This window comes from Papaver somniferum, chromosome 6, assembly GCF_003573695.1.
Source record: "Papaver somniferum cultivar HN1 chromosome 6, ASM357369v1, whole genome shotgun sequence".
Classification (NCBI taxonomy): Eukaryota; Viridiplantae; Streptophyta; class Magnoliopsida; order Ranunculales; family Papaveraceae; genus Papaver; species Papaver somniferum.
In genome coordinates, this window is record NC_039363.1 from 57,067,063 (window position 1) to 57,092,106 (window position 25,044).

The window sequence follows — 25,044 nt, forward strand, 5'->3', positions numbered from 1 at the left end:
GTCGTGACGAAGGAGTCATTGTTTATAGAGAGAGGAGAATAATATGAGGAAAAAAAACTTTGAAAATTTAAAATTTCGTCTTTGTCCAATTGGAAGTGTTTCAAACATGTTATAATAGCGTTCAATAAAAAAAAAGATAAAAAGGAAAACGCTTTCCCATTTAGAATTAGATTTTGGGGGTTCTCCCCTTCTCAGATCTCAAAATTAGCAAAATTTCCCCCATCATCCTCGGCTAAATCTCAAACCACCGTCCCTAGAGATGTTGTAGGTTTCAATTGCGTCCATATTTACGGTATGATCATGTCTCCTTCTTTAATTTCAATGATGAATTGGGTTCATTAGCTACGTTTTTGGGTTTTTCTCGGTGATAATGGATTTTTCTGTCAATAATCGAATACTACTTTCATCGGGCTATTTCATAGCCATCAACCTTCGGTCCACCTTCTAAGGTATATCTTTTCAATCCCTAAATCATATTCTGCCTGACTGCTCTGCTCAGAATCATAATCAAGTTTTTTATATATTGAAGAATCATTATCCTTTATTAGAAAATGGAGATCTATCAAATCCCCTGCTTGTCTTTATTTTTCAAACGGATCCTGCTACCCTCTAAAAAATTAGTTTGTGACCCCTTCTTATTCTAAAGAAAAGAAAATTTTCAATCGTGCTTATTTCAGGTCTTTGCTATTGTTCTCGTTGATGGTTTTATTTCAATTAAAATTGCTTCAAAACCCCAATATAAGTCCCTATCAAACCATTCAATACATATCTCTAGATCTCTGTTTCAAGCCTTTCTTGTTAAATCCTAGATTTAAATCCTTGTGTGCCGTGTTTTTGCAAACCTGTCTTTCGTTTTCCTTTTATTTGTGGTGTTTTTTTATCGTCAACCGCCCCCTGGTATAGATTCATGTAAGGCAAGCTATGATTTCCTCTACCCCACCAGGTGACCTTGTTTCAGCATTTCTTTGCTGGTGTATCTGTTTGTTTGATTGTTTCGTCCTTAGAGCTCGTCTTAGCTCTGTTCTTGTTTGGGGTGCATTGTTTAGTGTTTTCGATAGTTCTTGGTGTTTTTGTTTGGGGGGTTTCTTTGAATTGATGGAAGTTTAGGCATAATTCCAGAGCTATTTTAAGGGATTTTGTTTTGGTCCGTCTACGGGGAGCTATCTATCCGGGTTCCTAATGCTTTTCAATCAATAGGGGAGAGCGCAGGAATTGTTATACTTCAATTTCCTATTTTGGAGAGTCACATAACTTATAATCAAGATAAGTTTTACCAGGATTCTATCTTTTTATAAATCAGGATTGGTCCTGGCAGCTTTGATCTCTTTGGCTCCATTTGGGACACTTCAAATTTTGCGAGCAACATCAGCTGCATCTTCAAGGTTTTAATGGTTTTCACAACTTAACAAATCTCTTGATTTATATGATTCTGTGATTTTGTTGAGTCAACCCAGCTTTCCTAATTATCAGTAGCTTTTGCAACAACTTTCTTACCCATCATCATTTCCGAAACATGATCAAGAAGAAGGAACTCCACCGAATTTTTTTTGAGTCTGTTCGGTACCAATACCTATTCCTGGTAAAATCCTTAATTAGTTTTTCTTTATTTGGTATAGTTTAGTTTCCTTGTTAAGTTAGAACTACTTTGCTTGTTTCGCACGTATTACTTGCCATATATATTTGGCTCTCGAGTTCTGTAAGTGGTTAACAAGTTAAAAAACCAACTCTTATTCAACTTCTCTTCTTCTTATCTTCCTTATTCCCCTGTTCTTTTCTTCTTCTTCTTCAACTTGTTCTAACCCAATTCTGGTGTGTTTAACCCTCACCAAAAGGGTATATCAAGTTACTTAATTGTTTGTCCATTGTATTTGGGTCTAGAACCCTAATATATGGTACAGAGCGAGGTTGCGTTTTTACCAAAAAAAATTTTTTCTTACAATGGGCGGTCATGACTATACGGATAACTTGAAGGGCGTTCATGACAGCATTACAAGTATGTCTGCTAAAATTAATTCCCTCCTTCAGAAAATCACTGACGATCTGGCAGCAAGAGAAACTGCTAGAGAAGAGGATCTCGCAGCAAAAGAAACAGCTAGAGAGGAGAAGAAACTTGCTCGTAAGGAAGAGGCCGATGCTTTAACAAAGAGTTTGACAGAGGGTCTAGCTAAGACTTTTGAATCAGCTCTCACAAATTCAATACGCTCTGTCCTTGAAGAGTTTATACCTAAAAAGAACACTGAAGGTGAAGGTTCTGGTGTTCCACCCAAAACACCTCCTGTTCGTCCTGGTATACTTGACACCCCTCGTCCTCCACCAGTGCAGTTGAAGTTTCCTGTGTTTGATGGTGACGACCCAGATGGTTGGATTTTCCAGGCAGATCAATACTTTCTTTGGCATTCTATTGCTAATAATCTGAAAGTAAAATTTAGTTGCTGCTCATCTCAAAGGTGAGGCTAATGCTTGGTTCAGGTGGAAACAAACTCAACAACAGATTCTCACATGGGTTACGTTTTGTACTCTTCTTCGTGAGAGATTTCAGAAAACGTTTGTGGATCCGAAAATCGCAATCAGTACAATCAAACAAAAGGGTTCAGTTAAAGATTTTCTTCCTGAATTTGAACATCTTCTCAACTTTGTGTATTTTGAGGAAAGTCACTTAATTAACCTTTTTATTCTCGCTTTAAAACCATAGGTTGGAAATGTGGTTAAGTTGTTTGAGCCTACAACTTTGTCTTCTGCTTTTAAGAAAGCACTCAATCAGGATGAAGTTTTGTTGTCTACCAGACAATCATGGCGGTCAAGACAGAATACTGTTTCTACTACTTCTCAATTTCAAAAACCTTCTCCACCTATGGGTAAGAAACTGCTTACAGTGGAAGAGCAAAGGGAACGTCAAGCCAAAGGCTTATGTTTCAACTGTGATGAACAGTACAAGCGAGGGTATGTCTGTGTTCAGCCGCGGTTATTGGTTTTAGAGGTGGATCCATCCGCAGTTGATGACAAGGAGGTCTTATCAAATGAAGATAGCACTGAGGAAGATTTTACAACTGCAGACACTTCTCAGGATCAGGTTCAACCTACAATCTCTTTACATTCTTTGCTTGGTTCTTCGTTTCCTAAGACAATGCGCTTGGAAGGCTACACCAAATCTCAACCTCTTTGTGTCCTGATCGACTCTGGATCTACGCATAATTTTTTGCTTCCAAGATGGGCTAAGCATTGTGGCTATTCCATCCATTCACATGTTACAGCTTTGCAGGTCACAGTTGGTAATGGTACTCAAATGCCAACTAAAGGATGTTGTCTGAATGTACCAGTTACACTTCAAAATCACTCTTTCACCACAGATTTTCATCTTTTAGAGATCGGGGGTTATGATGCCGTGTTAGGAGTTCAGTGGCTACGAACATTGGGCCCAATCGTGTGGGATTTCTCCAACCTCACAATGCAGTTCACAGTAAATGATACAGCCGTCTATTTACAAGGGAGTAATTGCTCATCATTCATGTTGATGGATTATGTGCCCATGCAACAATTACTCTGTCGTGCAAGTTATGCTGTTCTGTTCCAACTGACCGCAGTAAATGCTTCAATTAATGATTCGGTTTCAGCTACTAGTACCAATTCACCAGCTTTACAAGAACTTCTTTCTCAATATGCTGATATTTTTGCTACACCGACTACATTACCTCCTGAAAGAATACAGGATCACCGCATTCCTTTGGTGTCAGGTGCTACTCCAGTCAACATAAGACCGTACCGTTATCCATATTAGGCTGAAATAGAGAAAATAGTTACTGAACTACGAGACTCTGGCTTTATCCGACACAACAACAGTCCCTACTCTTCTCCAATATTAATGGTACGCAAGAAATATAATTCATGGCGCATGTGTGTCGATTATCGGGCATTGAATAAACTCACTGTGAAGGACCGTTTTCCGATTCCGATGGTTAATGAGTTATTAGACGAATTGCATGGTGCTGAAGTATTTACAAAGCTCGATTTGCGTTCAGGGTACTACCAGATTCGAGTTCATCCTGATGACATTTCTAAGACAGCCTTCCGCACTCATGATAGCCATTACGAGTTCCTCGTTATGCCGTTTGGTCTGTCCAATGCACCAGCAACCTTTCAAGGACTCATGAATTTTATCTTCAGAGTTTATTTACGAAGGTTCGTGTTGGTCTTTTTTGACGACATTTTTATCTACAGTAAGAACTTGTCTAATCATCTACTTCATTTACAATTAGTATTTGATCTTCTTCCTACCCATAAACTCTTTGTGAAGGAGTCTAAGTGCACATTTGCACAACCTACAGTAGGTTACTTGGGACATGTAATTTCTGCTAATGGGGTATCAGTCGAGCAAGAGAAGATCGAATGTATTGTTTCGTGGCCTATTCCTACAACAGTCAAGCAACTACGCGGGTTTTTGGGATTAGCCGGATACTATCGTAAATTTGTTAAGGATTTTGGCAAGATTAGTGCTCCACTTACTCAACTATTGAAGAAGGATGCTTTCGTATGGTCTGAAGATGCTACTACTGCCTTTCGTAATCTTCAACAGGCTTTAACCTCCACTACAATGTTGATACTGCCGGATTTCTCTAAAGAATTCGCTCTAGAATGTGATGCTTCAGGAGAGGGGATAGGTGCAGTACTACTCCAATCTGGTAGGCCTATTACCTTTCATAGTAAGTCATTAGCTCCTAAGAATCTTAATTTATCGGTTTATGATAAGGAAATGTTAGCAATTGTGTCAGTTGTGCACAAGTGGAGGGCATATTTATTGGGTAGACACTTCAAAATTTTTACTGATCATAGAAGTCTCAAATACTTTCTAGATCAAAAGTTGTCTTCTATGGAACAACAGAAATGGGTTTCTAAACTTTTGGGTTATGATTACGAAATCATTTTTCTTCCAGGCAAAGACAATGCCGCTGCAGATGCATTATCTAGAAGAATCAGCACACACTTCAGTTTGTCTACACCAATATTTTCAGGGATCGATGATATAGTTCTGGAGTGCCATACTGACATGGAATTGGGTGGTTTGATTCAACAGTTGATTACATCCACTGATTCTAAGCCTAATTTTGCTTATCTCAATGGCATTTTACGCTACAAAAATCGGATTGTTGTGGTTCCTACGTCTGCGTGGTGCCTCAAACTTTTAGAAGAATTTCATACCAATCCAATTGGTGGCCATTCTGGGTATTTACGCACTTACAAAAGGGTACAACAGAAGTTCTATTGGAGAGGACTCAAAAAGTCAGTCAAGAACTTTATTTCGCAATGCGATATCTGCCAAAGAAACAAGTCAGAATTTGTAGCACCACCAGGTCTGTTGAATCCTTTACCAATCCCCGATGATGTGTGGCTCGACATATCGATGGATTTTATTGATGGTTTTCCTTCTTCGAACCGGAAAAATTCAATTTTGGTTGTGATTGATCGATTGTCTAAATACGCTCATTTTATAGCACTAAGACATCTATACTTAGGTAGCTCGATTGCAGAAATATTTGTGAATGAAATAGTTCGTCTCCATGGCATGCCAAGAAGCATTGTTAGTGACCGTGATCCAATTTTCTTAAGCAAATTTTGGGAGGCTTACTTTTCTCTTCAGAAGACACAATTGTGTCGTAGCTCGGCTTATCATCCACAATCTGATGGAAAAACTGAAGTCACAAACCGTACATTGGAGTGTTATTTACGGTATTTTGCTGAGATGAATCCAACTGATTGGACGAAATGGCTTCCATGGGCTGAATGGTGGTATAATACCAGTTTTCATTCCGCTATTCAGATGACACCCTATCAAGCTTTATACAGTCGTCCTCCGCCAACTATTTCCTCTTATTTGCCAGGCTCTTCTTCTGTTCATAATGTGGACTTAACTCCAAGGGCTCGTGATCATACACTTAAACTCCTGAAGTCCAATTTTCTTGCTTCCCAAACTCGTATGAAGAACTATGCTGATAAACATCGAACCGAACGACAATTTTCTGTTGATGATTGGGTTTATCTTCGCCTGCAGCCTTATCGACAGACGACAGTAGCTCACCAATCCTTCTCTAAACTATCTCTAAACTTGGTTCTGTCGCTTATAAGTTGGAATTACCAGCCACCAGTCGTATCCATCCGGTGTTTCATGTTTCACAACTTAAACTTAAGCTTGGTAACCATGCTTCAGTGCAGCAATCCTTACCTGCTATAGTTGATTATGAGAAATGGGAACCAGATTCGATACTTGAGCGTCGAATTTATCAGAAAGGTGATAGTGCAGGGACAAGATGGTTAATTAAGTGGAAGAATCAACCCCATGAAGACGCAACCTGGGAGGATGCAGATGAACTCTTGGTTCGTTTTCCAGAGTTTGAGGCTTGAGGACAAGCCACATTTCAAGGGGGGTAGGATGTTACGGTACCAACACCTATTCCTGGTAGAATCCTTAATTAGTTTTTCTTTATTTGGTATAGTTCATTTTCCTTGTTAAGTTAGAACTACTTTGCTTGTTTTGCACGTATTACTGGCCATATATATTTGGCTCTCGAGTTCTGTAAGGGGTTAATAAGTTAAAAAACCAACTCTTATTCAACTTCTCTTCTTCTTATCTTCCTTATTCCTCTGTTCTCTTCTTCTTCAACTTGTTCTAACCCAATTCTGGTGTGTTTAACCCTCACCAAAAGGGTATATCAAGTTACTTAATTGTCTGTCCATTGTATTTGGATCTAGAACCATAATAGAGTCCCAATACCATATGTCTAGTGCAATAAAATTAGTTCTCTACAACATTCTCCATGCGCCGGTAGATAACCCACCCTTGTGTAATTTCTTTTCATGAATAGTGTTTTTAGTTTAGCGCGTCGTTCGGTATAAATTGTGTAATTTCTATTATGTTTTTAAAAATCGTGTAACTTCCAGTGGATAAATTGTGTAATAGTTGTACGAGCGCGTCGTTCAATATAAGTAAGAGTTTGTCCTGTAATTTATTTTATGTATTGTCATTCCTGTAATTTTTACTATTTCAAGCTGTCGTCTAAAGACTCTGGTTAAAACACTCACCGTGGATCAAGCGGGAATTCAAGGAAATAGACAAGTAACGCATGGGAAGAACGTCACATCTTCCATATGCAAAGGCGTGACTAGCATCTCGGATCAGCTGCATCAGAATCCACCAACAACAACCAAGTTTTTATGGACACATCCGTCTCCATAAAAAATATAGCTTTTCTTGTGGAAAGCATTCGTCGAGGGCCAACGGACCCTTGACAACCTCGTCCAGATCGACTTCACCAATTTCAACATCTACCACCTATGTAATTCTAATCCGGACTTCGCTACTCACCCTTTGCTTCACTGTGTCTCGTTGCTGTTAACTATTGGCATACAGATCCAAATGCATTCGAGTCCTTGGTATTGTATACCCTCGTGTAATAGCCTATTAGTAGATTAATAAATTTCATGCTTCAAAAAAAGAAATATGTTATATATTTGGTCGTGGATTCAAACATCTTTCACTTTTTTTTATTGATGTTGATTCAAATATTATTGGACCGACCGACCGGAGGACCCGTAGGGAGAAAATCGTTCTTATGACCACTTCTTTTGTCAATTGAAACCTAATTAAAATTTACAATTTGAGAAAAAGATTTAAGATTTGGTGGTAGTCTTTGGGAGCTGAAAAGACTAAAACACCCATTTAATTAAAATTGGAGTTCCTCCATTATCCTCATCTTTCTATTAGTTCCCTACCAATTCCTTCCTCACGAATTGTTGCTTTGTATTCTATTTTTCCTTCGTCACGAACCAGTTCCACTGCCGGCTCCACCAACTCAGCCACCTTCAACACAACCACCAGTACAAACGCCGCCATCATTATCCTCCATTATATTTTCACCATCTGTTTATCACCACCGCCGTCGTTATCCTCCATTACATCTTCACTTTTCACCACCATCGCTATTTCCACCTCCACAACCACTACCTTCGCCAGCGCCGCAACCACCGCCATCACCCTCACCATCATAACCGGAACACCTCTGCCATCGCTATCGCCACAACACCAGCAGAACACCACCACCACCGCAATATTAATTCCATCGCTGCCATAACAATATCACCACGGTCACTGTTACCAGTACCACTATCACCAGGGTCACGAGCACCTCCGCTGCCTCCACCACTATCAGGATTCAGGACCAGAACCGCCTTCAGCACCACCTCCACCCAATCCACCCCCACCATCAGCACCAATACACTACACAGATTTCATATATTTTTATCTCCTCAATTTTATCTCAGTTGTAACATCCCAACAATTCCATCTCAATTACACGGATTCATCAAATTCAATCAGAAAAAATAAAATAAAATAAATAAAGATCCCTAGAGTTCTAACATATTTCCTACGACTAGTACAACCGTTGCCACGGTAGGAGAGCCGACCGAAAAAGAATCTGAAGATGGGCTTGTCTGCAACTACTTTCGCCCCTTTTCAGAAAAATGGATAATTTCGTTCCGTTTCAAAAAAAGTGATACTTTCACCCCGTTTCAGAAAAAGTGATACTTTCACCCCGTTTCAGAAAAAGTGATACTCTCTTCCCGTTTCGGAAAAAGTGATACTTTCACCCCGTTTCAGAAAAAGTGATACTTTTGCCCCGTTTCCGAAAAAGTGATACCTTCGCCCCGTTTCCGAAAAAGTGACACTTTGGCCCCGTTTCATAAAAAGTGATACTTTCCTCCCGTTTCTGAAAAAGTTATACTTTAGCCCCGTCTCCGAAAGTGATACTTTCTCCCCGTTTCAGAAAAAGTGATACTTTTTTTGAAACTCAGCGAAAGTATCATTTTTTCTGAAACTGGGCGAAAGTATCACTTTTTCCTAAACGGAGCGAAATATCACTTTTCCTGAAACGGAGTAAAAGTATCACTTTTTCTGAAACGGAGTGAAAATATCACTTTTTCCGGCAAAAGTATCACTTTTTCCGAAACGAAGCGAAAATATCACTTTTTCCTGAAATGGAAACGGAAAATTAGTCGATCCATAAACTAAATATGGTTGCACGATGTGTTAGGCATCTTTTGTGGTGGTTTCCATAATAGCTATGTATTCAATTTTCGAGAATTGTGCATAAAGTGAAAATATCACTTTTATTGAAACGGAGGGTGTACATCGTTTTATTAACTGTAACAGAAAATTAGTTGATGCATAAACCAAAATATGACTACGTAAAATATTATGTATCCTTTGTGGTGGTTTGCATAAGTATTAATGTATTATGTATACATTTAATTTTCTATAATTGTGCCTAAAATGATAAATATCTCCGAATTTTTTGTAAAAAGTCTAAATTTGATATTGTTGTTTGTAACCTTTCCAACGATTTTTTATAACCTTTCCAACGAGATAAAATTTGTAAAATTCTAAAGCACGGATTTTTGGATATGTTATATTAAAGTTTGCTTTCCTATTATACCCTTTAGAAAATAGGATAGAATAAGGAGTTATAGTAATTGGACTAAAAGGGAGGGATAATTGTGTCAAGTGAACCATGGACACCAAATCCAATCTTTTTGTGTCAATTGATGACTTAGGATTTACAAAAAAGTGGTCATATAAAGGTCCTCCCTCGCTTCTCTCAGTCGGCCCAATTGCATCCTGCACACAATACGACAATCAATTAAACTAAGCAACTCAAATAAACATTAATCAACACACAAATTACAGAAATAAATTGAAACCCGTGATGAATACATGTTAACTCAAACCATAAAACTAAAAATTAAAAAAAGTAAAAACCCAATTCTTTTAAGAGCCCTAAATTTCTGGTTATCAATCTTCAGTTTTTCACCAATCGGATGGTGGTGGTGTAGTGGGTGTCGATGATGGTGAAGCAGGTGGTGGTGCTATTGATGATGGTGGCGTTTCAGGTGACGGTGGTGTAGCCGTGTAGGGTGAAAAGGAGAAGAAGAAGCAAAAGAAAAACGTGGTGGTCCAGATATAGATGATTGACGTGATGGTGATGATGGTAAGGGAGAGCCGGAGAGGATAAGAGCTGCCGGTTGCCACAAAGAATGAAAAATGAAATAAATTTTAGTTTTAGGGTTAGGGTTAGGATATAAGTTGTATATATGTTTAAAGTAGACGGCTAGGATCTGATCGTGATATAAACCAATGGCTTTTAATCAACAGTTTATTTCATATCCGCTTTGGCCTCAAAACATTGACGGAACAGAGGATCTAACGGTCGTGATATCTCAGACTATGGCCGACCGTTGAATGAACGGTTCGACTCGGTTCAGACTAAAATTATCCGGTTTTCGGTACGGTTCCCGTGCAACCCAATTAAGAAACAACACAAAATGACCATATACATAATTACTTGGCATGTGGCAATTAATCTTCGTCAAAACCATATTAACTTTGTGCCAGTATGACACGGGTTATTCACTAAAGAGATGTATATATCTCAAAAATAACATTTTAGTAAAAAAATAATACATAATGAATTATGCAATCAGTGGTGTTTTATTTTTGTTCGGTCGGCCCTCCAACCGTGGCAGCGGTGTTCTAATTATTGATGTCAGTGTAGTACAATGGTCAAGTCAATAGGTAGTGATACCAATGACCTCATTAGATGATAATACCGACAATATTTGTTTTGAACTTATTAGCAACAAGTTCTTTACCTATCAAATAAAAAAGAAAGAAAGTGGTTTAAATATTGGCTATAAAATGAGCTTGGAAAATTACTTTTGAGTGGCTTAAAACGACGATCCAAGTATAGGAATCGCTAAACCAAAGGCTTTTCTTAAACATAGTCCAAAGTTTTATTATTGATAACCCATGGGACTTAGTTAATCAAATTGACCAATAAATCAAATTTGACATTTTATAGTTATTATCCATAGTCCACAAATTTAAGATTGTCCAGATTGTAAGTCGATACAACTCGTTCTTCATCATCAGTTTTTTTCATTTTTGTTTCGAGATTCCATCTTCCCTTACTTATATGATTACACTCTCTTCCCTTTAAGAAAACCCAACAATGTTTCTCGGTTTGTTCTTTCTCTTTACAAATGATTCCTGTAAAAGCCATAAAAGATATTTTATTGATTTCGATCTTTTATTTCAACAACTTGATAATCAGGAATAGTTCCCCTACACCACTTGTTCTTAATTACTTTTCACAAAACAGACTTATGCATACAACATGGATGATCAATAAACAAAGTCATAGGCTGATGACGAACTGTTGTTAGTAACATAATCAAAATTTCCAAAAACATATTAAATCATCAAGAAAAAAATATTAGAACGAAGGATCTTAATGTATGATCAAGAATGTTGATAACTTGTTAATGTTCATGGCGTATCAAGCAAAATCAGACTACGAACCATGAATTGTAGAATTAGGAAAGTTGTGCAAAACTTTGATATTCATGATGAAAACATGGTAATCTTTTTCTTATGTAGAAGATGGAAGAATTAGGGTTTATCTTATGTATAATTCTGTAGAAATGGAACTAAAAATACATGTTGGTAGATCAATTAAAATTCTTTAATTTGCTAATTTACATATCAAAATTTATTTCTACAAAAAAAGTTATAAATTCATGTGGTTGTAATATATTGATGTCAATCAAAATATAATCACGATTATGATAACAATAATGGTAGAAATGGTAAAAAAAAACGAGTTGGATCGCCTCCTACTTAGTTTCACGGGCTACAGTTAATAACCAGAAAAGTCAAATTTGATTTATTGGCCTCTTTGATTGACTAAGTCTCATGGGTTATCAATAATAAAAGTGTGGGCTATGTTTAAGAAAAACCAAACCAAAATGATACAGTATAACATTCGAGTAACTTTTGATTGACTAAGCCTACCCTCGACGTCCAACTCAAACTCTCATGGAATGGAACAAATTAAGTTTTGGTCACTTACCAACTATGATCAAAAAATCGACAATCAAGATAAAACACGCTCAACATCAATGTGCAACCCAATTGGGACCCGGCCTGGAATATTGGCTACATCAAGAAAAACAGCTAAGAATAGCTCATCAAGAATTACTGCAATGTCGTGCGACTTACTGGCAACAAAGATCTAGAATTCAATGGCTACAATCAGAAGATCTCAACAATACATTCTTTCACACGAAAGCTACAATACATAGAGCATGTAACAACATACAACAACTACAAGACTCACAAAACAATTGGATTGACAAAAAAGAAGACGTTGTTCATCTCATTCTAGATCACTTATCTCAACAATATACAAAACAACCTACAGTAATAGATGAAGATCTCTTTACAAATATCAGATCAAGATTAACTCCCAGACAATCGGAACTACTTACAAAGGAAGTAACTACAACATAAATCAAACAAGCCCTCTTCTCCATAAACTCTGAAAGTCCCCCGGGTCCAGATAGATATACAAGTAAGTTTTTCAAAGTTTTCTCGGAAACAACTCACACCCAACTGATAGTAATGGTTAGAAGTTTTTTTGATAACTTAAATATGCACCCTCTCATGAATCACACGAACATAACACTAATACCTAGAATCGACCATCCTTCAAAACCTTCATACTTCAGACCCATAGGACTCTGTAAGTCACATATAAAATCATATCAAAAATATTAGTCAACCGAATTGGACCCATTTTACCCTTTATAATAAGCCCTTACCAAAGTGCTTTCGTACCGCAAAAATCAATACATGACAATATAGCAATAGCTGGAGAACTCTTCCACCACATCAAAACATTAAACCTAACTAAAGATCCAAAAATAACTCTCAAACTAGACATCCAGAAAGCCTATGATAACTTAGATAGGGAATTCATCAAAACCTCATTCACAAAACTTGGATTTCCACAGGCATTTATAAACTATATTATACTATGCGTCACAACAGTTATACTCGAAGACAAGGAGACCCACTTTCCTCCTATATTTTCATCATATATGCTGAAATCCTATCTACAAACCTGGGAAACTCTTGGCTTGATGATAACTTCCTTGAGCAGAAGTGTTCTCCCATGATAGAATATGTATTAAAATCATAATAATATCTCTTGTGTTTACAACCAAAGTAAATGGAGATAATCTCCCAAAGGTAAATAAGGTAAGAGGATAATATAAAGTCTATTACACCCCCTTAGTCTGAGCGGGAGAGGAACAAACGCTAAGACTATAACGAAAACGAACAAATAACTGTCGAGGAAGCCCCTTGGTAAAGATGTCAGCATACTGGTTCTCAGAGGGGACGTGTAAGACTTGAATAGCACAAATACGAACTCGTTCACGAACAAAATGTATATCAATCTCCACATGTTTGGTGCGTTGATGTTGAACAGGATCTCCAGACATATATATCGCACTTACATTGTCACAACAAACAATAGTAGCACGTCGTAGAGGTAAACGGAGCTCTAGAAGAAGATTGCGAATCCATGTTGTTTTAGCAACCACATTTTCTACTCCCCGGTATTCAGCTTCAGCACTGGATCGAGAGACTGTTGCTTGACGCTTGGAGGACCAGGAAATGATATTGTCACCAAGAAAGACATAAAAACCAGATGTCGATCGTCGAGAATCGGGACAACCAGCCCAGTCAGCATCAGAGTATGCAGTTGATCCAGAGATAGAGGAGACCGAGAGAAACAGTCCGTGGTTGATGGTGCCCTGAAGATAGCGAAGGATTCGCTTGAGGGCATGCATGTGAGGCTCACGGGGATCATGCATAAATAGACATACCTGCTGAACTGCGTATGCAATATGTGGCCGAGTAAAGGTAAGGTATTGAAAAGTACTCGCTAGGCTTCTGTATAGAGTGGAATCCGAAATTGCCGGGCCAGAGGTAGCACTGAGTTTGGAATCTGTGTAGACCGGAGTAGCCACTGGATTACATTTTGTCATGGAGGAACGCACGATGATATCCTGTGCATATAATAACTGAGACAAAAATAATCCTGGGGATGAACGAGTAACAGTGATGCCCAGAAAATGATGTAGTGGGCCAAGGTCAGACATAGCAAACTCTCTCTTCATCAACTCAATGAAGCAGCATAGGAGAGCATCAGTAGAGGCAGTCAAAATAATGTCATCAACATATAAAAGTAAGTATGCCGTTTCGGATCCTGATTGATAAACAAAAAGTGAGCGATCACATACACTACCACGGAAACCACAACCCGTGATAAACTTGGAAAATCTCTGAAACCACGCCCTGGGAGCCTGCTTGAGGCCATAGAGAGATCTACGTAATCCACATACGTAATCAGGGTGAGCAGGGTCAACAAATCCTGGAGGCTGATGCATATATACTATCTCGGTTAGATCACCATGAAGAAAAGCGTTCTTGACATCTAGTTGATGTATGGGACAAGATCGTGATGTAGCAATAGTGAGAACAATACGAATAGTAGCAGGTTTAACAACCGGACTAAATGTTTCAAAACAGTCAACTCCAACTTGTTGAGATTTGCCATTGGCAACAAGACGAGCCTTGTGACGCTGTAGGGATCCATCAACATTATATTTATGACGAAACAACCACATGGAACGAATAACATGATCATCACGTGGTCGTAGAACAAGTTCCCAAGTATTAGTTTCCAACATAGCATTGTACTCATCTTTCATGGCAGCATTCCAGTTTATGTCCCTAAGAGCATACAAGTGAGAACGAGGAAGAGGAGAGATATGTCGTAAGGTTTGGACATGAAGATTAAGACGATTTATAGGGCGGAAAATGCCACGAGAGGTACGAGTGATAGGTCGAGTAGGAGTTGTAGGAGTGGAGGAAGTGGGAAGTTGATCTGTAGTAGAAGTAGGAAGTGGTAACACAACACTGTGTTGTGCTGTGTCGGGAGTGATAGTGGAATCAGGGGACATTGTAGTGGGGAAAGAAGGACGGGGATGGTGTGTTGTAGAGTGGACGATGGAAGTAGGAGGTGGCAGTAGGTTTATTTGTTGCGAAGTAGTGGGAGCAGAATTTTGTAGAGATTCCGAGGGAGTGAGACGGTTTTTTGTAGAAGGGATAGTGGAAGTAGGAGGTGGCAGTGGATTTTTGGGCTGGAAAGTAGACGGTGCAGAAGAAGAGGGAGTTGGATGAGCTGTAGTGGGAATAGTGGACGGTGCAGTGGGAGAGGAAGTTGAAAAGTCTATAGTGGGTATAGTAGGGAAGGTGTTAAGGTGCTGGTGGGGTGGAGTGTAGAGATGTGGAGTAGGTGAGGAAGTGTTGACTGTAGATTAGTAGGAGGAGAACTGTAGGAAATGTAGTGGGAATTAAAGGGAGAAGAAGAGGAGGAATCATTATTAGAAGAGTGTGTTGGAGGATCAGTGAAAGGGAATACTTTCTCGTCAAAAGTTACATGACGGGAAATGATGATTTTGTTTGTGGCAAGATCAAGGCAGCGCTAACCACAGTGGTTGGGAGGAAAACCAAGGAAGACACATTTAGTGGAGCGGGGGGCAAGTTTATGATGAGTTGTGGAAGAGAGATTTGGATAGCAAAGGCAACCAAAAGTACGAAGATGGTCATATGTTGGTTGACGTTGATAGAGAATAGACACGGGAGAAGAAAATTTTAGGATTTTTGTGGGAAGAATATTATGAAGATAAACAGCCATAAGGAGAGAATAAACCCAAAATTTTGGTGGAATGGAAGCGTGAGACATAAGGGTGCGTGTGATATCATTGACATGGCGCATCATACGTTCGGCCTTGCCATTTTGAGAGGAAGTTTGGGGGCAAGAGAAGCGAAAAACTAGACCATTATTACGAGCAAAATTGTGAAAAGAAGAGTTGTCAAATTCACGTCCCATGTTGCATTGAAAACTTTTAATTTTACGCTCAAATTATGTTTGAACAAGAGATAAAAATTCCAAAAATTTGTCATAGACTTGTGATTTAAATTTTAGAGGATAAACCCAAAGATAATTTGTGAAATCATCCAGCAAGATAAGATAATAACGAAAACCGGTATCAACATGTAGTGGAGAGGTCCATAAATCACTGTGAATGATATCAAATAGAGCAAAAGTATTGGAATTTGATTCATAAAAGGGTAATCGAACATGTTTACTAACTTGGCATGAATGACAAAGTTTATAATGTTGATTCTTATTACAATGAATAGAATTATTGGTATGAAGAACATCTAAAACAGCCTTGTCGGGGTGACCAAGGCGGCTATGCCAAATATCTGGCGAACAGACAGCAAGAGAGATGTGGGAAGGCTTGGACGATATTTGCGGTGGCACGGCAGAGTTGGTGATAGGGTAGAGCTCCCCGGAACTATTGCACCGAAGGATAATCCTCCTCGAACTCAGATCTTTCACAGAAAAACCAGACGGATCAAACTCAACAGACACACGATTATCAGTGGTGAACTTACGAATGGAAACTAAGTTTTTGATAATATCGGGAACAACAAGAGTATTTTTGAGTTCAAGGGTGCGAGAAGGGAGGTTTATGAGCTTGGTACCACTAGCAGTAACTGGAATGTTATTGCCATTTCCAACTAAGATAGACCGTACAGTACTAGAATTGGAAACATTATGTAAAGTACCTGAATCAGCAGTGAGATGCGAGGTAGTGCCAGTATCCATGTAGAAAGAATCATCGGGTTGCTATAGATGCATAGAACTATATTCCTCAGCAATGTATGTGAGCTGCAGTAGTTCCGTCGCCATTGATTTTAATGGTTTAGAGAAAATAGGATCGTAGGGGGGCTGATACCATCTTGGCTTGATGATAACTTCCTTGAGCAGAAGTGTTCTCCCAGGATAGAATATATATTAAAATCATAATAATACCTCTTGTGTTTACAACCAAAGTAAATGTAGATAATCTCCAAAAGGGAAATAAGGTAAGAGGATAATATAAAGTCTATTACTTCAAAACCAAAAATTAGTTCAAGTCCTTAACATATCAAATAAAGCACCACCAATTCTTCACTTAATGTATGCGGATGATTTACTGATCAGATACAAAGCTTCAAATCGGAGTAATCAACACCTAACTCCTATAGCACTTCTGTCGGTCAATTAATTAACACCACCAAATCAGTTATCATCCATCACCCAAACCTAGACCCGATCAAGATAAATGATCTTCAACATTTCTCCAACATGCCAACCACATCAAAATCTCCAATCTATCTAGGCGTCCAGTTCAAACATGTAAGGGCATCCAATCAAACCTTCGCACCCCTCTTACAAAGATTAGCCTGAAAAGCTAAAGGATGGATGACAAAATGCCTAACTCCGGCCGGAAGACTCACGCTAATCAAAACATCCTTAATACCCACAACAAATCACATCATGCAAACACAAAACCTACCTAGCAATATTCACAAACAAATAGATCGTATCACCAGAGATTTTTTCTGGGGACACGACTCAACTACCAAAAAACTACACCCTATAGGATACGACAAAGTAACAAAACCGATATCCGAAGGAGAATTGGGAATAAGGAAGAGCAGTGATCATAATAAAGCTTTACTCATGAAGATAATATGGAATCTTCATGAACAACCTAACTCTATCTGCGGAAGTATCTTCAGTGCAAAATATCTTAACCAAAAACCAATACTAGAAGGCATTGATGCTATACCCTCCTCCGCCGGTCCTCAATGGAGACAACTATCGGCATTTGTTCCAACCATGCAAAATCTAATTTTCCGTCGTATTGGAAATGGATTATCAACTCCAATAGAAGCCAATTGGATCCCACACTCGCCAAACCTAGACCCAATACAATGCTACCCAATCCGATTGGTAGCAGATATCATCGACCCAATAACACACGCATGGAATCATGAAAAATTAAGCACCCTTCCCAACCCTATAATCCAAAAAACCATAAACATCTACCTCCCCTAAAATGGCCCCCAAGATAAAATTATCTGGCCACACTCAAAATATGGAAGCTACACTACTTCGACGGGATATAAATGTCTAACCCAAGGTCAACCAACACACAACCCATTACCGCCTACCAAGTTTATATGGACCTTACCATGTCCACCAAAAATTCGGTTTTTCTTGTGGAAAGCCATTAATGAAGGATTACTAACATTCTCTCTCCTACACCACATCCATTTGACCAACTCAGACAAATGCCCAAGATGCAACACAAATCCAGAACTAGCAAGTCACATTCTAATTCACTGTCCAACGACAACTAATTCCTGGACCACCTTATTTAATCAATCTACAAATTCGTCAAACTCCAATCCACTCCAAGCTTTCACCTTAACACAACACACAACTATTTCCCAAATCCTTCAACAACCTGCATCGACATCGGTCATCTCCTCTTGCTGTTTTCTTTTCTGGACCTTATGGCTAGCTAGGAATGAGCTAATATACCAACAAAAGCAAACAACTCCGGAAGAAATCCTAGCATGGGCACAAAAACTGCAACAAGAATACTACCGGGCCATTCACTCCACACCACCAGTTTTTTCAGGAGATACACCAAAATTTAATCACCCAATAAGAGCTAACGAACTATCCATAATATCAGTAAGATGAACAATGTCGAACATCAACTGGATCAAAATTAACACAGATGGAGCAGCCAGAGATCATCCAGGATTTGCAGGGGCACGATTCATCTGCAGGGATTCGGACGCACGAACTCTTTTAGCTCGGGCTCAACCACTTGGAATTACGAGTGCTTTAACTTCAGAAACTTGGGCGATGCTCTTAGCTACAAGAACAACAGCAGAAAGACTATGGCCAAAAGTTATATTTGAAACCGACTCAGAAAACCTATTGCATTTCATCACCTCATCTACCCCTCCACCTTGGCACGTAGCAGAAATGATTGAAGAAATAAAAATGAGATTCCAAAAGATCCCGCAGGCGATCATCCAACACAACTACAGAGAAGAAAACTAGACAGCCGACGGATTGACCAATCACGCGGCAGGTGGAAGACAAACAGGAAACTCATCAACCAAAATATGGGACCAGGCAATCCCATCTTTTGTTTCTCAATTCTTATTTTCAGACTCAATGTGTAGCACATACCCACGTCAAATTGTAAACTAATTTCACTTAATAAATTTCATGCTTCAAAAAACCAAAAAAAAAAACATTCGAGTTTACCAAAAACTTTAAATAGCAACGCACATCATTCCCACCGACAGACCGACGTAAATATAGCATTTTCTACAACCCATTGTAAATCATATTCTAACAGTGGCATGTGTACCGAATATTATGGTAATTTGAACAGAAATCAGGGGTACTCGAGTAATGAAGAAATCCTGATAGATAGGCCTTGGATGAGACGCGCCAAAAACCTCACGTATTTCTGCAACTCCAAGCTTCACTGTACTTTAATGGCTTCTACTTTTTCTTCCGCCACTATTGCACATAGATACAATACTGTCAATTTCTGCAACACATTTCTCAAAAAATCTTTGATTCCAACTAACTCTTTATTACGCTTTCATTCTCGAACTTTGAGACAACAAATTTCAGCAATAAAAACAGTTTCCTTCAAAATTCACTGTATTTCTTCTAAAGATTCTTCCCAGGTTCGTAATTATTGTCTTAAATTTTCTGCTCATTAATTCCTCCTTAACATTTTCTCTGGGAAATTTTGATACGTACTTTTTCGCTGTTGTTGTTGTAGGATAACATTTTCTCTGGGAAATCATTTCCGGCGACGAATGATGTTCCATTCGTATCCTACTTTTCGATCTTTTCTCAATTTGGAATCAAGAGATTGGAAAGTGCAACTGCTGTTTTACTGATATTCATTCAAATTTCATCGCCATTACCATTTCATAATCTGGAATTGGATGAATCGTTCATATCTCCTGCAAACGCAGTACTTTATTCACCTGATACTAAGGTTCCAAGAACTGGAGAACTTGCTTTGAGGAAAGCTATTCCAGCGAATCCAAACATGAAAGCTATACAGGTTACTTTGGTTCACTAATCTGTCTATGTGATATTTTGGTTAGATCTGAAAGGAAATTCTAACATTAGTTATTTCTATAATTTTTGTTCATGTTTCAGGATTCTTTAGAGGAAATCTCATACTTGCTGAGGATACCACAAAGAAAACCATATGGCACAATGGAGGGTAATGTGAAGAAAGCTATAAAGGTATTATTATTCTCTTCATTTTGATTCATCGAAAAATATGCTAGATATCATAAAGATTCTAACCATGAATAAATCAATGGTTAAGTGATTGAGAAAGAATCCACCTACAAGGATTATTTGATGACCCAATTCAAGTACATTATTCAAGCTAGCTTAGGTATAATGGTGTACATATATCCATCTTTCATTGTCTGAGCTTGTATTTGATGATTTTCAATTTTGAAATTTTTGTTTCAGATAGCAAAGGATGAGAAAGAATCTATCTTCAACAGCATGCCAACAGATTTGAAGGAAAAGGGTTCAGCGCTATACACATCACTACTAGAAGGGAAGGTATGGTGATTATCGTGTTTTAACGTATCAAATTGAAAGGGCTCTTTTATTTTCTCTCGGTGTTAGTAATATGCTTTCGCTCTATGTTAAGAAACCACCTAAAAAAATTCAGTAGAATTACTGAATGTTCATAAAGAAATGCATCGCTGAGAAATGCAAACATCTATCTGATCTAAATGATCTAAATGAAGAGTTGTACTGTTCTTAAATATCCTATTTAGAAACATCCCACTTGTTCTTAGAAACATCTTTAACATTAGCTCACACATTACTTCTATGCTTACTAACATGATCCAAACTAGTGTTTAATTTCTTAAAACCTAACTTGCTGGTTTCTGCTTTTCCACTAAAAGAATTGTGAAGTGGGTGAAGTTCCCTTCGGATAACAAAAATGATTAATTGACTGATGAAGTTTATCATCCTCTGTCATAGACCTGGGTTCTGGTTAGCTATAAAAAAGCAAAATGAATCTTGTCATTTGGGTATTGGTTACAAGTGCATGTAGGGGTACAGATTAATGAACGTATGGAACCTTTTTTTTTGACTCAAAAAGGGCAAGATTTATTAGAACCCAGTTCTATCGCTAAGACAGTAACAGAAACTGGGCGAAAAAACTATATACAATGAACTCGATTATAGTAGAGTTCTAAAAAGAAAAAAATAAAAGAATACCCTAAAAAATAACAGCTTCCCGATTGTTCAAAACATCATTCAAAGTAATTCCATCAAAAATCTTAGTACCCACACACCAATTGTAAATGTAAATCTTCACACTGTCTATGATCTGATTCAAACTTCTGTATACACCATTGAAGAGTCTTGAATTCCTTTCAAGCCACACAGTCCACCAGATAGCAAAAGGTATAATGTCCCAAATACTACTTTTGATATTGCCACTAACTCCTTTTTTTCTTTTCCATTCCCATATAGTATCTCTAACGGAACTTTGAAAAACCCATTGCTTATTATAACCTCTTAGAAAGAAATTCCATATTTCCCTAGTTGTGTCACAATGTAAGAAAATATGCTGGTTTGATTCAGCAGCCTTCTACATAGTAAACAGCCATTAATTAGAATAGAATTTCTATACGTATCTAAGGTAGGAGCAGCGTTATAACATAATGTCCAGACAAAGAAAATTATCTTTTGGGGTATCTTAGGATTCCAAACACACTTATAAGGGAAAACAAGTAAACCATCATCTTCCAATTCCTTATAACACCCAGCAACAGAGAAAGCATTAGCTCCATTCATCCAAACCCTGCAGTCATCACCAATGCCTCTATTGAAAGTTGAAACTAAATCCAACAAATGAGCTATGTCCTCCACCTCATCCTCTTTTAGAGCCCTGCAAAAAGCAAAATTCCAACTGTTCTGTGTGTTAATTGCAATCATCTCCTGAATTGTAGCCTCTTCATGTCTGCTAAGCTTATAAAGAGAAGGAAACAGATTCATCAAAGAAGTACCATTTATCCACACATCTTTCCAGAATAAAACCCTGTTACCACTATTCACCTGTAATGTAGAATTTCGCTCAATAAAGAATGCCTGCCCATAGACTCTTACCAACAGAAATCTTTGAGTTATTTGGCAAAAAAAGCTCTTGTATTACCACCAAATTTATGATTAACAACCTTCCTCCAAAGTGCATTTTCTTCCTTTCCATATCTCCATATCCATTTTGCATGAAGAGACTTATTCATGAGTCTTAACTTCTTGATACCGGCACCTCCACCTTCCTTAGACAAAGAGACTTTAGACCACCCAACACTACCTTTCTTTGGATTATTATTGACAGAACCCCACAAAAATTGTCTCATTATCTTTTCCATCTGTTTCTCCACAGAACGTATGGAACATAGTCTTTTTGGTTATATGTTCATTTCTTTTGCAATCTAGTAAGCTGCCAGATTCAATCTTATTGTTTACAATTTGTTGTCTAGGGAGGATTGCAGAGCCTTCTTAATAGCATAAAGGAAAAGGACCCTGATAGGGTATCTGTAGGTCTTGCATCTTCCCTTGATACAATCGCAGAACTGGAGCTTTTACAGGTGACTAACTATGATAATCTCAACATTATATAGCCTGTGTATATGAAATCTAGCCAGGCAACTTTAAATGGGCTAGACCTTGTTTCTTGTAACTTTCACTTGTTCATATTTTGCATTTGCATTTAAGCTAATAGATTCTTTTTGATAAGATGTAGATGCAAACTTTTATTTTTTATGCCAGGCTCCTGGACTTTCATTTCTGTTGCCAGGACAGTACTTAAAATACCCAAGGTTTGAGTTCTCTGCCATAGATATTTCATATGTGATATGTATGTTAGTTCACGTTTCAAGAATGTGTACCTGTGTATCTGTGAACCTGTCTGAAACTTCACATGAGGGATAGATACCTCAGATCACGTTTCAAGAATATGTGATATTTACATGCTATACATCTAAAAATAGGATGTTTTAGTGGAAACTCTTTTTAAGTTGGATCCTCTGATTTATAGGTAGTATCTTGTTTAGGCGTTAAAAGCTTAATCATAATGAGGGATAGAAAATGTACCTCAGATCTTGTAACATTTGTTGCTTCATTCTATCCATCTTCTTACACTAGAACTATAATGACATGTAGGATATGAAGCGATACAGACATTTATCTGATGGATGTTACCTCATTTTGAGGAAAATCTCTCACATTGGAGTCATTACATTTCGATATAATCTGCAGGCTTGCAGGGAGAGGAACCGTTGAATTTACCGTAGAGAAAGCAGATGGCTCCACATTTTCTCAAGTAGCTGGTGCTGAGCCTAAAAACCAAGCCACAATTCAGGTTTGATTTACTATTCCCAGTAAGGAACAATCAGTGTATAATGCTGCTGATTTTCTTTGATGATGCTATTGGTGTATGTCAACCAGTAAAGCCTTCTCTCATGGGACTTATTTGGTAGAGAGGATAATCCCTTTTTGCTACTCGGGGATAAGTTTTATATAACCATGGTCCATGGTCTATAACTTCACTGTAGGTTGTCAAGGTCCCTGTCAAATCTAAATAGTCGGATCATGTCAAATCTATTTTTATTTTTTAACTGTATTTATGTCCGACTGACACTGTTCTAAGACAGTTTCACCAAACAACTGACATACTTTTGGCAAATACACATCTCTAAACCTCTGTCATGTAGTTGCGGAATATCTACCCGAGCTGCCGAACCTAATAGCAACAAATAAGTTAGGACACATGTATCTAAAATTATCCATTAGATGGGATATGACTTTCGTTGATGTTTAGTTGAATGTGGAGATCTTTGCAGGTTGTTATTGATGGATATTCAACTCCATTGACTGCCGGGAATTTTGCAAAACTGGTAAGGTAGTTAAACCTCACTGGACCTATATTTTTTAGACCAAATTTGACTTCCTTATTGATGGATGTATTCATATGGGCTTCTTGTTTGCATTTTATAGTGCATTTTCTGCGCAGTGTCAACATATGCTGAATTTGCAGACCAGGGGATATAGCTGAATATAGTTCCATCTTACTGTTGATATAAATTTTTCCATAAGAATACTTGCACAAAATTGACCATCAAGATTGAACATTTTTCCCATTTGGACAGTTGCTGAAACAACGGAAGTGATGATTTTTTTCAGGTGCTTGATGGAGCATATGATGGGGTAAAGCTAAACACTGTCAACCAAGCAATTCTTTCAGCCAATGAAGAGAATAGCAATGGCTACAGTGTTCCATTAGAACTGATGCCATCTGGACAATTCGAGCCTTTGTACAAATCAAAACTAAGCATTCAGGTTAGTTTTGTAACGATCTGTATTTATTTAAGTAGTTAGCCAAAAGACTCTTAAAACAGTAACTGATAGTTCTGTCTATTTACATACTGAAGGATGGGGAATTACCAGTGCTTCCATTATCTGTTTATGGAGCAGTTGCAATGGCACATAGTGATATCTCTGAGGAAGATTCATCCCCATTCCAGTTTTTCTTTTATCTCTACGACAAGAGAAACGTAAGTGATAAAATATTATCTGCTGATTGGATAGTGTAAATTTTTCTCTATGTTGTAACAAAATCAGACAAATCTTGGTCTTACAGGCTGGCCTAGGAGGGTTGTCTTTTGATGAAGGTCAATTTTCTGTTTTCGGGTATGTCTTCTGTTCGTAGCTTTTCAGATTTTCATCTCTCTGGAGTCGAAGGATATGGTTCCATTCTTACACATTAGCCTTGTCATTGAACAGGTACACAACCGTCGGAAGAGATGTACTTCCGCAGATAAAAACAGGTGATATAATACGATCCGCTAAGTTAGTGGAAGGCCAGGATCGCCTCATATTACCGGCTGAGAACTAATTTCCTTCAGAGACAATCTGGGTATCTAGCCCATTCTTTCATTTATATAAAAGTCTAAATGGTGTAAACTTGATTTTACTCATGTTTTTGCACTTTCCATCCTGTAATACTATCATATGAATATTTATGGCAAGGAAAAGAATCAATTGTTACCTGAGAGGTTTTAAACAATTTCGATCACCTTCTGCAGGCATTTCA

General features: G+C 38.0%; 1 protein-coding gene across 1 annotated transcript; it reads left to right on the plus strand.

Annotated features, from left to right (window-relative positions):
• The first annotated feature begins 19,304 nt into the window (after positions 1-19,304).
• On the plus strand, positions 19,305-25,017 carry LOC113287643 (peptidyl-prolyl cis-trans isomerase CYP37, chloroplastic-like). Its single transcript, XM_026536442.1, has 12 exons — positions 19,305-19,579; positions 19,678-19,968; positions 20,067-20,156; positions 20,394-20,489; positions 22,433-22,540; positions 22,722-22,771; positions 23,211-23,313; positions 23,795-23,848; positions 24,135-24,290; positions 24,383-24,505; positions 24,592-24,641; positions 24,735-25,017. Exons 1-12 carry the CDS (start codon positions 19,325-19,327, stop codon positions 24,844-24,846), a joined length of 1,488 nt encoding a protein of 495 aa, XP_026392227.1. The 5' UTR covers positions 19,305-19,324; the 3' UTR covers positions 24,847-25,017.
• The last annotated feature ends 27 nt before the right edge of the window (positions 25,018-25,044 follow it).